At 40.8% G+C, this 15,423-nt stretch overlaps 1 protein-coding gene across 1 annotated transcript in view; it reads right to left on the bottom strand.

The window, feature by feature from the left end:
* The window catches only part of LOC112261014 (CUB and sushi domain-containing protein 1-like), a 208,810-nt gene that overhangs the window by 5,865 nt on the left and 187,522 nt on the right, over window positions 1-15,423 (bottom strand). Inside the window, 10 exon segments of the mRNA XM_042328356.1 lie at window positions 432-544; window positions 660-821; window positions 1,171-1,233; window positions 1,590-1,769; window positions 2,550-2,661; window positions 2,825-2,898; window positions 3,061-3,234; window positions 10,690-10,863; window positions 11,717-11,896; window positions 13,833-14,009. Coding sequence (XP_042184290.1) covers window positions 432-544; window positions 660-821; window positions 1,171-1,233; window positions 1,590-1,769; window positions 2,550-2,661; window positions 2,825-2,898; window positions 3,061-3,234; window positions 10,690-10,863; window positions 11,717-11,896; window positions 13,833-14,009 — 1,409 coding nt within the window.

The raw sequence follows: 15,423 nt of genomic DNA, 5'->3' as shown, positions 1-15,423 counted from the left end.
GTAAAAGAAGAACATTGTCAAAAATATAAATAGTAAAGTACAATACCCCAAAAAATGACTTAAGTAGTACTTTCAAGTATTTTTACATCTCTGCCTGTTGTATAAATGAAGATACAGTATATTTTTTAACTTTCAAAAGAGGGCTACACTAAAGTAATACGGTATCTTAAAACTGACACATTTTTATTTTTATAAGTATGCTAGTATTAGGTATGCTAGTCAAAACCCTATGCCAGAGCTGCATATTGATGAAGGACATGGTCTGCAGACATTAGCATCTCATGAGCTAGGTGTACAGCATATTAGTAGAAAACAGAGGAAGGAGAAAACATGCTTAAAGTAAGGGAGCCAAAATATTTTTGTTTTGAGTCCATAATAAGGCCCTAATGTAATTGGAAATAATGATAATTTAATTAAAATAAAAGACTCACGTAGCCATCCATTGCCCAGTTGTCATTCTTGAATTTACTGAAATGATGCTCTGTTGGACCACGTATCTGGTAAACCTTCAGTAGCAAATGATTCTCCTCCTTTTTGTATGTTCCTGAAAACAATGGAAGTTGGGTTATCGGTTGGTGTTTACTGTTGTAATGTTGACTTCAACTGTAATATTTGCCAAATCAAATAATGTCAGCGTTAACATGTGTGTTGTGCTTTACCAGAGAGTTTAAGCTGCACTCTGCTCTGATCCAAAAGTGTGACATTGACTCTACTGGTTGTTGCATTGAATCCATTTACAGTAATAGTGGCACCTTCTCTTGCCCCAAGGTACTCATAGAACCCGGTCCAGCCAAAGTTTAAAGAAAACACATTTACAGGAACTGAAGGAAAGAAAGACTTGTGTTATACTGTATGCCTAGAAAAATATAAGGTACAATAATTAAACCAGATTATTTGAGCTTTTGCGTCATCCATCGGCCGTCTGTACATAAAATCCGTCATTAAGAGTAATCTCAAGATGTGCAGTATCCATATTAAAGGAAAAATCCATAAAAACCTATATTTGTATTTTTTTCATTAGTCCACTGTTGATACAGTCCCAAAATGTTTTGCATGTCAGCAGTCAAGTTTTCAAGATATTGGACTTTCAAGAAGCAAGGTGTCACTTGCCACATCATCATGACGACGCAAAATACCAAAAGAGAAGATGACTCAGAGAAAATAACATACCACCAATCTTGTTTTTCTGAACATCCGACTCCACTCCTTTTTTACCATTTATTTTTGGGCCAACTGAAAGACGGAATAAATAATTGATTCAATTAAATTTATGGATGTGACCTACTCACTGTCAGTTGCTGCTTGTAGCCTAATAGTCACAACGTTGTTTTGGCCACATTTTACCAAAGTGATTCAGATGTGATGATAGCAGAAATGTTGTATACTCAATTATCTAGGTATTCTCAGCCAGCACAGAGAACAAAGCAAATGAACTACTTTATTGAATACCAATGTTTAGGGGGAAATATGATTGATAAATACAAGATGCAGGTGAACTGATAATGTAAATATATGGCCCACAGTAAAATGTATCCTCACCGGAAATAGTGACATTTTAATAATAGGCATATTCCAGTGCCAAACTATACCTTTGCAGACAGGTGGCTTTCCGGACCACTTTCCATCAGGTTTACATGTCCTGTGCTCTGATCCCCCATCCAGGAAGAATCCATCTTGACATGTATAGATCAAAGTATAGCCCAGAGTTGGTAGATCAATAGCCCTCACGTCAATGTTAGACAGTGTCTCGGGCTGTCTGCAGGCATGGGCTACAAAAAAATTAAGAAAGGAAGGTAATTCACAATAAATTCCCTTGACCCGGTCAGATAACAGCAGCCCCACACCCACACCAGTACTATGGAGTTATGTAGAGATCAAGCAATCCTATCAGGAGTGAAATTATTAAACAGTCCTGAGTGTTGCTATCTATTTGTAACATAATATATGAGCTCAGTCTTCACACCTTCCTGTCATCAACTTAAGCCTCCCTACTCCCAAGCCTCTGACAGTGAAGCCACTTTATGTGGAGGAGACGCCTGAAGGATTTTGTGGGGTATGTTGTCAAAATCGCACACTGATTTACCACTCACATACGAACATCTTAAACTTGGCCAACTTTATCTATTTTTTGCTGAGGGCAGCAATCCCTACTTTACTTCCGTCCATGAATCACACAGCCATTTCTCAAATGTCCATTCCCTTTTGAACATCACCCTCAATGGCTTTTCCGTTTTGATCTGTCTTTTAATCCATATATACAGCTCAAGACCTATAATACTGGGCAGAGTTATTAAGAAGAGGGATAGAGGACATGACACTGACATGGGGAGAGTAGTGATATAGAATGCAATAAATCAAAGGGTTACATTTGCTAAACCAATACTTACTCCTTTTGGCTGTCATACCCCCCTATATACCACCTGTATCTCTCCCTCTAGTCATTAACAAGTCAATGCTAAGAAAAATGATACCTGCCGGATTAATAAATGACTTCTTCAGTTTTCTTGACAATGTCTTGGGACAAAAACAAATCTTTCAAAAAGTCTTACCGATACATTCTGGTTGCACACCACTCCACGTCAAATTTTCCAGACAGGTTCTTGTCGTAGATCCCAGTATGTGGTAGTTTTTACGACATTTGAAGGAGATTTTGCTTCCAACCTAAAATAGAAGACAATTTACTATAAATGGTCAACAACCTGGGAATTACTTCGACTGACCAGAATACTATTTTGGATTGTTTTAGCTAATTATCTGAGCACAAATGTCAATACAAAGATGTTGTTTCCTCATAATTTCACATCGCTTAAAGTAAGGACCTTACCTCAAATCCTTGGTACGTGACTGGTATCCCGTAAGATGGAGTTCCAGGGTCTCTGCATGTGTTATATGCAGGATCTGAAGACAAATGGAATGTTTAGCTCACTGCCTACCAACATCATCATCACTGAAGAAGAGAAGGAAACACTCAACAACACAACATGATATGGTACAACACACCACAATTAAGGCAGCATATGTGTATTATTATTATTATTATGGTATGAATGGGCGACCCACCTATACATGAGGGCTGTATTCCACTCCAGCTGCCATCAACCTGACACAGTCTCCTGGGGGACCCGACCAAGATGTTGGGGTCCCTGCAGAAGAAGGTCACCTCTGACCTGTAGGTGAACTGCTTCCCCTCAGCATAACCCTCTGCTGGGGTGCCAGGGTCTCCACACAGCACAGCTAGGCATAACAAATCACAGAGACCATAAATCAAATCACACAATTCACATCACACACATCATCCGGGTTACGTGGGTTTCGGATTTCACGATTCACCATTTTTTAATAGGCACGAGGATCACAATGTTTCAAAACTGACCAGCTAATCTGGAGGCGAAAGAGGGGCAAGCGAGGTGCTAGCTAGTGAAGTAGAACACTTGAAAAAGAAAAGTAGAGCCACACACTTTAGGAGCACAGATGCAATAATTTAATAACCTAATAATCAACGTTTCGACAGACAAGCTGTCTTCATCAGGGTATAAATGACAACTGACTAGCTAGTCATTTATAACCATGGCTCTTGGAATCACAACATTATGAGGTGAAAAAAGATAATCTTGTTGTGAGAGCTTGTTCTTTACAGGGTTATGTGAGACAGAGAGCCTATGTAATATAGGTCAGTGGTTCCCATTACACACACACACACACACACACACACACACACACACACACACACACACACACACACACACACACAGTATATATACACATATACATATTTATTTTGGAGTCCGGCTTAATCTTGAAAGTTGAAATAGTAGAATGCACAAAGTGCAATTTCGAAACTAGGTTGTACATCATCAATTTTCCTCTTCTCAAGTCAGTCACTGCATACCTTAAAGAACTACAGCGCCTTCGGAAAGTATTCAGACCGATTGACTTACGTTAGTGTCTTATTCTAAAATATACATATATTTTTAAACACAATACCCCATAATGAAAAAGCGAAAAAAGTTGTTTTTTTTGCTAATTTATAAAAAATAAAAAAACAGAAATACTTTGTTTACACCACATGCTTAAAGAGGGCCACCATTGTTCCTGTTCCCAAGAAAGCTAAGGTAACTAAGCTAAACGACTATCGCCCCCATAGCACTCACTTCCATCATCATGAAGTGCTTTGAGAGACTAGTCAAGGATCATATCACCTCCATCCTACCTGACACCCTAGACCCACTCCAATTCGCTTAGCGCCCCAATAGGTCCACAGATGACACAATCGCAATCACTCTGCACACTGCTCTAACCCCTCTGGACAAGAGGAATACCTATGTAAGAATTCTGTCGACTATCGACTACAGCTCAGCATTTAACACCATAGTAACCTCCAAACTCGCCATGAAGCTCGAGATCCTGGATCTCGCCCCCACCTTGTGCAACTGGGTCCTGGACATTCTGATGGGACGCCCCCAGATGGTGAGGGTAGGAAACAACATCTCCACCCCGCTGATCCTCAACACTGGGGCCCCACAAGGGTGCGTTCTCAGCCCTCTCCTGTACTCCCTGTTCACCCATGACTGCGTGGCCATGCACGCCTCCAACTCAATCATCAAGTTTGCAGATGACACTACAGTGGTAGGCTTGATGAGGAGGAGGTGAGGGCCCTCGGAGTGTGGTGTCAGGAAAATAACCTCACGCTCAACCTCAACAAAACAAAGGAGATGATCGTGGACTTCAGGAAACAGCAGAGGGAGCACCCCACTATCCAGATCGACAGGACAGTAGTGGAGAAGGTGGAAAGTTTCTATCTCAAGGCCATCAGACTGTTAAACAGCCATCACTAACGTTGAGTGGCTGCTGCCAACATACTGACTCAAATCTCTAGCCACCTCAATAATAAACAATTGGATGTAATAAATGTTTCACTAGTCACTTTAAACAATGCCACTTTATATAATGTTTACATACCCTACATTTACTCATCTCATATGTATATACTGTACTCTATACTAGAGGTCGAACGATTAATCGGAATGGCCGATTAATTAGGGCCGATTTCAAGTTTTCATAACAATCGGAAATCGGTATTTTTGGACGAGGATTTTGCCAATATTTTTTTTTTACACCTTTATTTAACTAGGCAAGTCAGTTAAGAACACATTCTTATTTTCAATGACGGCCTAGGAACGGTGGGTTAACTGCCTTGTTCAGGGGCAGAACAGCAGATTTTTTCCATGTCAGCTCTGGGATTCTATCTTGCAACCTTATGGTTAACTAGTCCAACGCTCTAAACACCTGCCTCTCATTGCACTCCACGAGGAGCCTGCCTGTTACGCGAATGCAGTAGAAGCCAAGGTAAGTTGCTAGCTAGCATTAAAAAACAATCAATCATAATCACTAGTTAACTACACATGGTTGATGATATTACTAGTTTATCTAGCAAGTCCTGCGTTGCATATAATTGATGCAACGCTGGGGGATGATTTAACAAAAGCGCATTTGCGAAAAAAGCACAATCGTTCCTCGACTGTACCTAACCATAAACACCAAATCCTTTCTTAAAATCAATACACATAAGTGCAGTGGGGCAAAAAAGTATTTAGTCAGCCACCAATTGTGCAAGTTCTCCCACTTAAAAAGATGAGAGAGGCCTGTAATTTTCATCATAGGTACACTTCAACTTTGACAGACAAAATGAGAAAAAAAATCCAGAAAATCACATTGTAGGATTTTTAATGAATTTATTTGCAAATTATGGTGGAAAATAAGCATTTGGTCACCTACAAACAAGCAAGATTTCTGGCTCTCACAGACCTGTAACTTCTTCTTTAAGAGGCTCCTCTGTCTTCCACTCGTTACCTGTATTAATGGCACCTGTTTGAACTTGTTATCAGTATAAAAGACACCTGTCCACAACCTCAAACAGTCACACTCCAAACTCCACTATGGCCAAGACCAAAGAGCTGTCAAAGGACACCAGAAACAAAATTGTAGACCTGCACCAGGCTGGGAAGACTGAATCTGCAATAGGTAAGCAGCTTGGTTTGAAGAAATCAACTGTGGGAGCAATTATTAGGAAATGGAAGACATACAAGACCACTGATAATCTCCCTCGATCTGGGGCTCCACGCAAGATCTCACCCCGTGGGGTCAAAATGATTACAACGGTGAGCAAAAATCCCAGAACCACACGGGGGGACCTAGTGAATGACCTGCAGAGAGCTGGGACCAAAGTAACAAAGCCTACCATCAGTAACACACTATGCCGCCAGGGACTCAAATCCTGCAGTGCCAGACGTGTCCCTCTGCTTAAGCCAGTACATGTCCAGGCCCGTCTGAAGTTTGCTAGAGAGCATTTGGATGATCCAGAAGAAGATTGGGAGAATGTCATATGGTCAGATGAAACCAAAATATAACTTTTTGGTAAAAACTCAACTTGTCGTGTTTGGAGGACAAAGAATGCTGAGTTGCATCCAAAGAACACCATACCTACTGTGAAGCATGGGGGTGGAAACATCATGCTTTGGGGCTGTTTTTCTGCAAAGGGACCAAGACGACTGATCCGTGTAAAGGAAAGAATGAGTGGGGCCATGTATCGTGAGATTTTGAGTGAAAACCTCCTTCCATCAGCAAGGGCATTGAAGATGAAACGTGGCTGGGTCTTTCAGCATGACAATGATCAAAAACACACCGCCCGGGCAACAAAGAAGTGGCTTCGTAAGAAGCAATTCAAGGTCCTGGAGTGGCCTAGCCAGTCTCCAGATCTCAACCCCATAGAAAATCTTTGGAGAGAGTTGAAAGTCCGTGTTGCCCAGCAACAGCCCCAAAACATCACTGCTCTAGAGGAGATTTGCATAGAGGAATGGGCTAAAATACCAGCAACAGTGTGTGAAAACCTTGTGAAGACTTACAGAAAATGTTTGACCTCTGTCATTGCCAACAAAGGGTATATAACAAAGTATTGAGATAAACTTTTGTTATTGACAAATACTTATTTTCCACCATAATTTGCAAATAAATTCATTAAAAATCCTTCAATGTGATTTTCTGGATTTGTTTTTCTCATTTTGTCTGTCATAGTTGAAGTGTACCTATGATGAAAATTACAGACCTCTCTCATCTTTTTAAGTGGGAGAACTTGCACAATTAGTGGCTGACTAAATACTTTTTTGCCCTACCGTATAAAGTTTTATAGCTAAAAGAAATCCAGGTTAGCAGGCAATATTAATCAGGTGAAATTGTGTCACTTCTCTTGCGTTCATTGCACACAGAGTCAGGGTATATGCAACAGTTTGGGCAGCCTGGCCTCATTGCAAACTAATTTGCCAGAATTTTACGTAATTATGACATAACATTGAAGGATGTACAATGTAACAAGAATATTTAGACTTATGCCACCCGTTAGATAAAATACCGAACGGTTCCGTATTTAACTGAAATAATAAACGTTTTGTTTTCGAAATGATAGTTTCTGGATTCGACAATATTAATGACCAAAGGCTCATACTTCTGTGTGTTATTAGGTTATAATTAAGTATTATTTGATATTTGATAGAGCAGTCTGACTGAGCGATGGTAGGCAGCAGCAGGCTCGTAAGCATTCATTCAAATAGCACTTTTGTGCGTTTTGCCAGCAGCTCTTCGCAAGCACAGCGCAATTTATGACTTCAAGCCTATCAGCCTAAATGGCTGGTGTAACCGATGTGAAATGGCTAGCTAGTTAGTGGGGTGCGCGCTAATAGCGTTTCAAACGTCACTCGCTCTGAGACTTGGAGTAGTTATTCCCCTTGCTCTGCAAGGGCCGCAGCTTTTGTGGAGCGATGGGTAACGCTGCTTCGAGTGTGGCTGTTGTCGATCTGTTCCTGGTTCGAGCCCAGATAGGGGCGAGGAGAGGGACGGAAGCTATACTGTTACACGGGCAATACTAAAGTGCCTATAAAAACATCCAATAGTCAAAGGTATATGAAATACAAATCGTATAGAGAGAAATAGTCCTATAAATACTATATTAACTACAACCTAAAACCTCTTACCTTGAAATATTGAAGTCTCATGTTAAAAGGAACCACCAACTTTCATATGTTCTCATGTTCTGAGCAAGGAACTCAAACGTTAGCTTTTTTACATGGCACATATTGCACTTTAACTTCTCCAACACTTTGTTTTTGCATTATTTAAACAAAATTGAACATGTTTCATAATTTATTTGAGGCTAAATTGATATTTATTGATGTATTATATTAAGTTAAAATAAGTGTTCATTCAGTGTTGTTGTAATGGTCATTATTACAAATACATTTTTAGAAATCGGCCGATTAATGGTATCAGCTTTTTTTGGGGTCCTACAATGATCGGTATCGGTATCGGCGCTGAAAAAAATCATAAACGGTCGACCTCTACTCTATACCATCTACTGCATCTTGCCTATGCCATTCGGCCATTGCTCATCCATATATTTATATGTACATATTCTTTTTCATTCCTTTTTTGTTGTGAAATTGTTAGATTACTTGTTAGATATTACTGCATGGTCGGAAATAGAAGCACAAGCATTTCGCAACACTCGCATTAACATCTGCTAACAATGAGTATGTGACCAACAAAATATGATTTTATTTTATTTTAAGTATTCAGACCCTTTGCTATGAGACTCAAAATTGAGCTCAGGTGCATCCTGTTTCCATTGATCATCCTTGAGGTGTTTCCACAACTTGATTGGAGTTCACATGTGTACATTTAAATTGATTGGACATGATTTGGAAAGGCGCACACCTGTCTATATAAGTCCCACACTCTGACAGACCTCTGGAGTTCCTCTGCGGAGATGGGAGAACCTTCCAGAAGGACAACCATCTCTGCAGCACTCCACCAATCAGGCATTTATAGTAGAGTGGCCAGATGGAAGCCACTCCTCAGTAAAAGGCACATGACAGCCCACTTGGAGTTTGCCAAAAGGCATTAAAAGACTCTCAGACCATGAGAAAGAAGATTCTCTAGTCTGATGAAACCAAGATTGAACTCTTTGGCCTTAATGCCAATCGTCATGTCTGGAGGACATGGTAGCATCATGCTGTGGGGATGTTTTTCAGCGGCAGGGACTGGAAGACTAGAAAACCTGCTCCAGAGCACTCAGGACCTCAGACTGGGGTGAAGGTTCACCTTCCAACAGAACAACGACCCTAAGCACACAGCCAAGACAACACAGGAGTGGCTTCGGGACAAGTCTCTGAGTGTACTTTAGTGGCCCAGTCAGAGCCTGGACTTGAACCCGGTCGAACATCTTTGGAACGACATGAAAATAGCTGTGCAGGAACGTCACTATTAAACCTGACAGAGCTTGAGAGGATCTGCAGAGAAGAATGGGGAAAAACTCCCCAAATACATGTGTACCAAGCTTGTTGTGTCACACCCAAGAAGACTCGAGGCTGTAATCTCTTCCAAAGGTGCTTCAACAAAGTACTGAGTAAAGGGTCTGAATAATTATGTAGATGTCATATCAGTTTTTTATTTTTAATACATTTGCATAAAAATGTCTAAAAACCTGTTTTTGCTTTGTCATTATGGGGTATTGTGTGTAGATTGATGGGGGAAAAAATGATTTCATCAATTTTAGAATAAAGCTGTAACCTAACAAAACGTGGAAAAAGTCAAGGGGTTTGAATACTTTCCAAAGGCACTGTATTTATAACTTATCAGAAATGTCCAGATCAACTAGCCCATGTCAGTTAAGATTTTCTTAGCCCGTAGTTTTTGTTGTAATGTTTGAGTCACTCAAATATCACATGAATAGACATTAGGCATAGAAAAATGTATAGAAGTGCAAGGAAATTAGCTTTAAAACGATAAAATGTTATCTGCACCCCATGACAAAATGTGTAGAATTACAGGAAATAAGTTTAAACCTGCAAAATGTTGTCTCCGCCAACAAGAGGGGTGGGATGTTTGACAATGCTGGAAGGGGGCTTTGAGTGAAAAAGTTTGGGAACCCCTGATTTAATGTAGGTGAGTGTAAAAAGTGTGTGAACTAGTCCTGCTCTTTATAATGGATAATACAATGGTTTCAAGTTGCTTTTTCATAATAGGTCCTTCATGTTTGCGAAATGCCTCACTTAAATGTTCCACAAAGAGTTTAGCGGCAGAAGTCACTCAGACCTGTTTCAGACCCACAGCATGAGGAGTTTATTTTACAGAGTGGGTTCTCCTGCAGACTTTAGATGAAAACTCACTCTGTGCATGGAATTTCTGAACATTCTGGCTCTACTTCTGACACTGTGTCAGGAGCTTATGATCAAGGGCCTGCAGGCTTCAGCAGCAGACTCCATCCATGCACCTTGTAATGCTCATGTTATGGGCAGACCTAGCTGCGGATACTTGAGGTATCAATTTATAAAATGTTTGCGTCTGTCACAACAGTTTCACAATCTGTCAAATCTGACATAACACAGAGGGTTTAGTCTGGTCATGCACCCTCCAGCAGCACAACTTTAACAGGGCTATAGGAAGGATAAGTAGGCCAGGTACTGCACATTTCATTTGAAAGGCACTGCTTTCATTAGTTTGATGTATCTACTATAGAATTACATTTATTACAAAAACCAGCAATAGGCAAATAGCTAAGCTTTGAGCACACTGCCATTGCACTAAAGATTAGATCAAGTGCTCAGGTTCAGTCTTAAAATAACTTGAATTTCAACTTACGAAGACAATGAGGGATCTCCCCTCTCCATGTGCCGTTCCCCTCACATGAGACGATTCCAGGGCTGGATAGCTGGTACCCCTCGAAGCAGCTATAGGTGACACTGGAGCCCCACTGCAAGTCTGATCCCTCAACCTTCCCATTGCGAATAGCCGGAGGATGGCCACACATGATCACTGATGTGGGGGCAAAACAATATCAATATTTTGAGTAAGTAAGTACTGTATGTTAACTCAAAACGCCTCAATTTTCTAAACATATCTATTGATGTACGAGAAGGGAATGGAGGATTTACAATGGTTCATATCCTATTTGATTATCATATCTGTTCTCCAACAGGGAGAAAGTGTTTTCACTTGCCTATTAATGGCAAGTAATGTAATTCATTGGGAAGTAGCCGTCCCTTTAATCACAATACATATCCGTTATGGGAAGTGTATCTGTTTTTGATTATATGCAGGGTATTGCATGAACTGTAATATCTTAACACTCCCGCTGAGACAATAAAATATTACAATTCTAAAACAGGAACTTCTGGCATATTAAACAGTATTCACCCACAGGATTGCAATTGCTGTGCTAAAGTACTACTCTGGGGAATAATATGTGAAGTGCACACATTCATTCTCTGCCTGTCAATCTGCTCAGGAGGAGACTTCCCTGCTCTATGCTTGCCTGCATTGCACCACTAACTGGATACATTGTTTTCTCCACACGTTTGATGTCTGACATCTGATAGCACAGAGCTTACACATTTCATGGATAACATCCCTTCAGTCTGTGCAAGTCAATAATTTTGCTTGCTGTGCCAAAAAGGTAGAGAAACTACTCCAAACAGGATCAAAAAACTTTTGAAATCTTTTGATCTCTGAGTGCTTGAAATTCTGGGATGTTGTTGTGATATCTGTACTATATTTCTCTGGTTGCGCCTTCTCATCTCAGCCCTAAGTAAAGAAATTAAAGTTGAAATGTTTGTTTCTTTGTAAGCAAACGACAAGTATTATTGAGTCATAACCAAAGTTGTATTACCTTTACAGTTAGACTTGGTTTGGTTCCAAGACCCATCCTTGGTGCAGAGGAGCACAGACGTACCGACAGTGTCCATGACGTGGCCTGGGTTACAGTGATACTGAACAGTCTTGTTGAAGGTGAACTCATTCCCTATGTAAATCCCATTGGCAACAGGTCCTGGATCTCCACAGCTGATCACTGTTGAATTGGTCAAATAGTCATAGACAGTACTGTCCAAGCATAATCAAAAGCATAGCGTGGCATGTAGGATTAGGTGAATTGTGGCCACATCTCATTGTCTAGATTGAATGAACACAAGATGTGTGTTAGACGAGTCCACTGTAGTGCTCCTATAGTACAGTCAGTGGCGACGCGTCATTCTGGGCAGGTGAGGCAGAGCCGGAGCGTACGGGTTAGTAATATTGGCTCAGTGTTCTGTCACTAATTGAGACACTACGTTACAGCAAAATATACAGGTAGAGCTCAAAAACTCAAGTGCCCATCCAAGAAGGCTCGAGGTCACTGGCCAAAGATAAAATGGACATCAAATCACGTTATACCTACCGTAGCTTCGATTGGACGGATCATGTCAATCATTTCATAATTTTAGCTCGCAAGCTAGACCAGCAATGAGTGCTAAGGCGCCACTGCAGCCCCGGGTTCGATCCCAGGCTGTGTCACAGCCGGCTGTGCCCGGGAGGCCCATGAGGCAGCGCACAATTGGCTCAGTGTCATCCGGGTTAGGGGAGGTTTTGGCCGGCCAGGATGTCCTTGTCTCATCCTGCTCTAGCAAGCTGACTTGAGTCGTCAGGTCGACAGTGTTTCCTCTGACACATTGGTGCAGCTGGCTTCTGGGTTAAGTGAGCAGTGTGTCAAGAAGCAGTGCGGCTTGGCTCTCGACCTTCGCTGAGTCCGTAGGAGAGTTGCAGCGATGAGACAAGATCATAACTACCAATTGGATATCACAAAAAAGAGGGTAACGCCATGGCCCAGAATAGTTTGAATACTTTGGCCATGCTGTCAATCCAGCATTTCTGACACGTTCAAAACAATTAAAAACTTGGAACTGGAAAATCTCAGGCTTCAGTGAGTTAAAGACAACTGGGAACTCGGAAAAAACTATGTCAGAATGGGAAAATATGGAAAAAAATGTTGAACGGTCATCCAACTCAGAATTCAGGGTTGTGATTTCGGCCCACAAGAAAGACCTCTGTGCCAACTTCCACAACAAGGTGAGTCCAAAAATATATATTGTATGCTGCTGCATAAATTATGTAATATGCCAGGGAGATATGTATAGTGTAGCAAAGAAAGTAATTTTAAGTGAATGTTGTATAGTAAACTGTTAGTAGCACATGTGCCTCACGCTAATAATTTGGTTCCTTTCCTCCCTCATAACTTAGCCTACTGTTCTGACATGATGGTGCACATGTAGCCTATAGCCTGTTTTAGAGAAATGCAATAATTTAATATTGTAAGAGCTTTCATTGTCTGCTTTTATGCCATATTTATATAGCCTAATTTCTGACTTGTTGTACAGGGAGAATACTGTAAGAATGGCCAAAGTTCTGAATTCTGTCGCTGTACATTTCAAAAGTGCTGAACACATAGTTATATTGACTACGGCCGTCCTAGCTTGCTCAATAATGTCTTAATTGAAATTACGGATTGCCTCTTATCCGCTTGTTGTTCCCTTATGCCATAGTTTGTACATCTCAATTGTCAGTAGAAACCACATATGTTTAAGCAAGTCACCCATATCAGCTATATATTTTTTTAAAGGGTAGTAAACGAGGCAGAGTGACCCATATCACGAAAAATAGGGTAACGCCATGGGCCAGTCACCCATATCAGCTATATTTTTTTTAAATGGTAGTAAATGAGGCAGAATGTATTGTTTCGCTGCCAGACAAGGCTCTGCTGATTGCCAGGTGTAGCAGTGGTAAGGTGTTGGGACTGCTGTTTGGACTCTGCTGTCCTAACAGTTTGTGGGCACCGTTTATCACCGTTATAGTGCATTGAATGTATTGTTTAGTGTTGTGATGTGTAGGCTTTGCTGGCCTTCATAAAACAATATATTTTTTTGTTTGCCCCACCAAGATTTACATGCTAAAATCGCCACTGAGCACCATACCTGTGCAGTCTGGGGCCGAGCCGGTCCAGGTGCCATTGGTGGTGCAGTGGCGAGTGGTGAGGCCGGAAGTCTTATATCCTTCCCAACAAGCATATGCCACGGAGCTTGAAAACAGTATTCCATCACTGAAGACAATCTTCCCGTAGGCAGGCGTACCTGGATTCCCACAGGAAACCGCTGAAAAAACATCAATAGATTTAAAAAAATTTCAAAAAGGAAAATACTTTAAGATAAATTTAAGGTAAATAAACCCTACATTGATTGTTATCATTAACACTTTAGAACCCATAGCGGCCGTTGACTGCCTTTCTTTAAATTACTATAGCGGTCACAAACTGCCTTGTTTTTCTAACAATAATATCAGTGTCAATATCGCAAGATTAACTTGCAAACAACCTGTTGTCATATTCATGTGGCTGTTGTCATCAACCAGAAACCAGAAACAGTGTATGCTGTCAATTGACACTTGGGGTGTTGCTATCGTCCACCAAGTGCAAACAGCCAGTATCTATACAGTACGTGTGAAATGCTTGATAATGTATGTGATGTAAACAGATGTCACGCCCTGACCTTAGAGAGACGTTTTATTTCCCTATTTGGTTAGGTCAGGGGGTGATGTGGGGTGGGCATTCTATGTTTTCTGTTTTGGCTGGGTATGGTTCTCAATCAGGGACAGCTGTCTATCGTTGTCTCTGATTGGTAATCATACTTAGGCTTTGTTAGTGGCCTGTGTAGCCCTAGTAAGCTTCACGTTCGTTTGTTGTTTCTTGTTTTTGTTGGCGACATTCATAATTAAAAGAAATGTACGCTCACCACGCTGCACCTTGGTCCGGTCATTTCCCTGACGACGTTTGTGACAACAGAGAGATCTACTTTCTTGGGGACCTGAATATTGACTGGTTTTCATCAAGCTGTTCGCTCAAGAGGAAGCTTCTTACTGTAACCAGTGCCTGTAATCTGGTTCAGGTTATTAATCAACCTACCAGGGTGTTTACAAACACTACAGGAACAAGACCATCCAGAGGTATCGATCACATTTTTACTAATACTGTAAAACTTAGTTCTAAAGCTGTATCCGTACCCACTGGATGCAGTGATGACAATATGGTGGCTATATCAAGGAAAGCCAAAGTTCCTACAGCTGGGCCTAAAATTGTGTAAAAGAGATACAAAATATTTAGTTGTGACTCTTATGTGGATGATGTTAAAACTATTTGTAGGTCTGATGTGATTAATGAGGAGCATCCAGACGCTGCACTTGATGAGTTTATGAAATTGCTTCTTCCAATTATTGATAAACATGCACCTGTTAAGAAACTGACTGTTAGAACTCTTACGGCTCCATGGATTGATGAGAAATTGAAAAACTGTATGGTTGAAAGAGATGGGGCAAATGGAATGGCTAATAAATCTGGCTGCACATCTGACTGGCTGACTTATGTGACTAAACTCAACAAAAAGAAGAAAATATAATATGAAGCCAAGATCAATGATATGAAGAATGATGGATAAAAACTTTGGAGTACTTTAAATGAAATTATGGGCAGAAAGACAAATTCAACTCAACCTTTCATCAAATCAGATGGCTTAT

This window comes from Oncorhynchus tshawytscha, linkage group LG01 (genome assembly GCF_018296145.1).
Source record: "Oncorhynchus tshawytscha isolate Ot180627B linkage group LG01, Otsh_v2.0, whole genome shotgun sequence".
Lineage (NCBI taxonomy): Eukaryota > Metazoa > Chordata > Actinopteri > Salmoniformes > Salmonidae > Oncorhynchus > Oncorhynchus tshawytscha.
The sequence above is the reverse complement of the archived record's forward strand: the minus strand, read 5'-3'. Positions and strand labels throughout refer to the sequence as shown.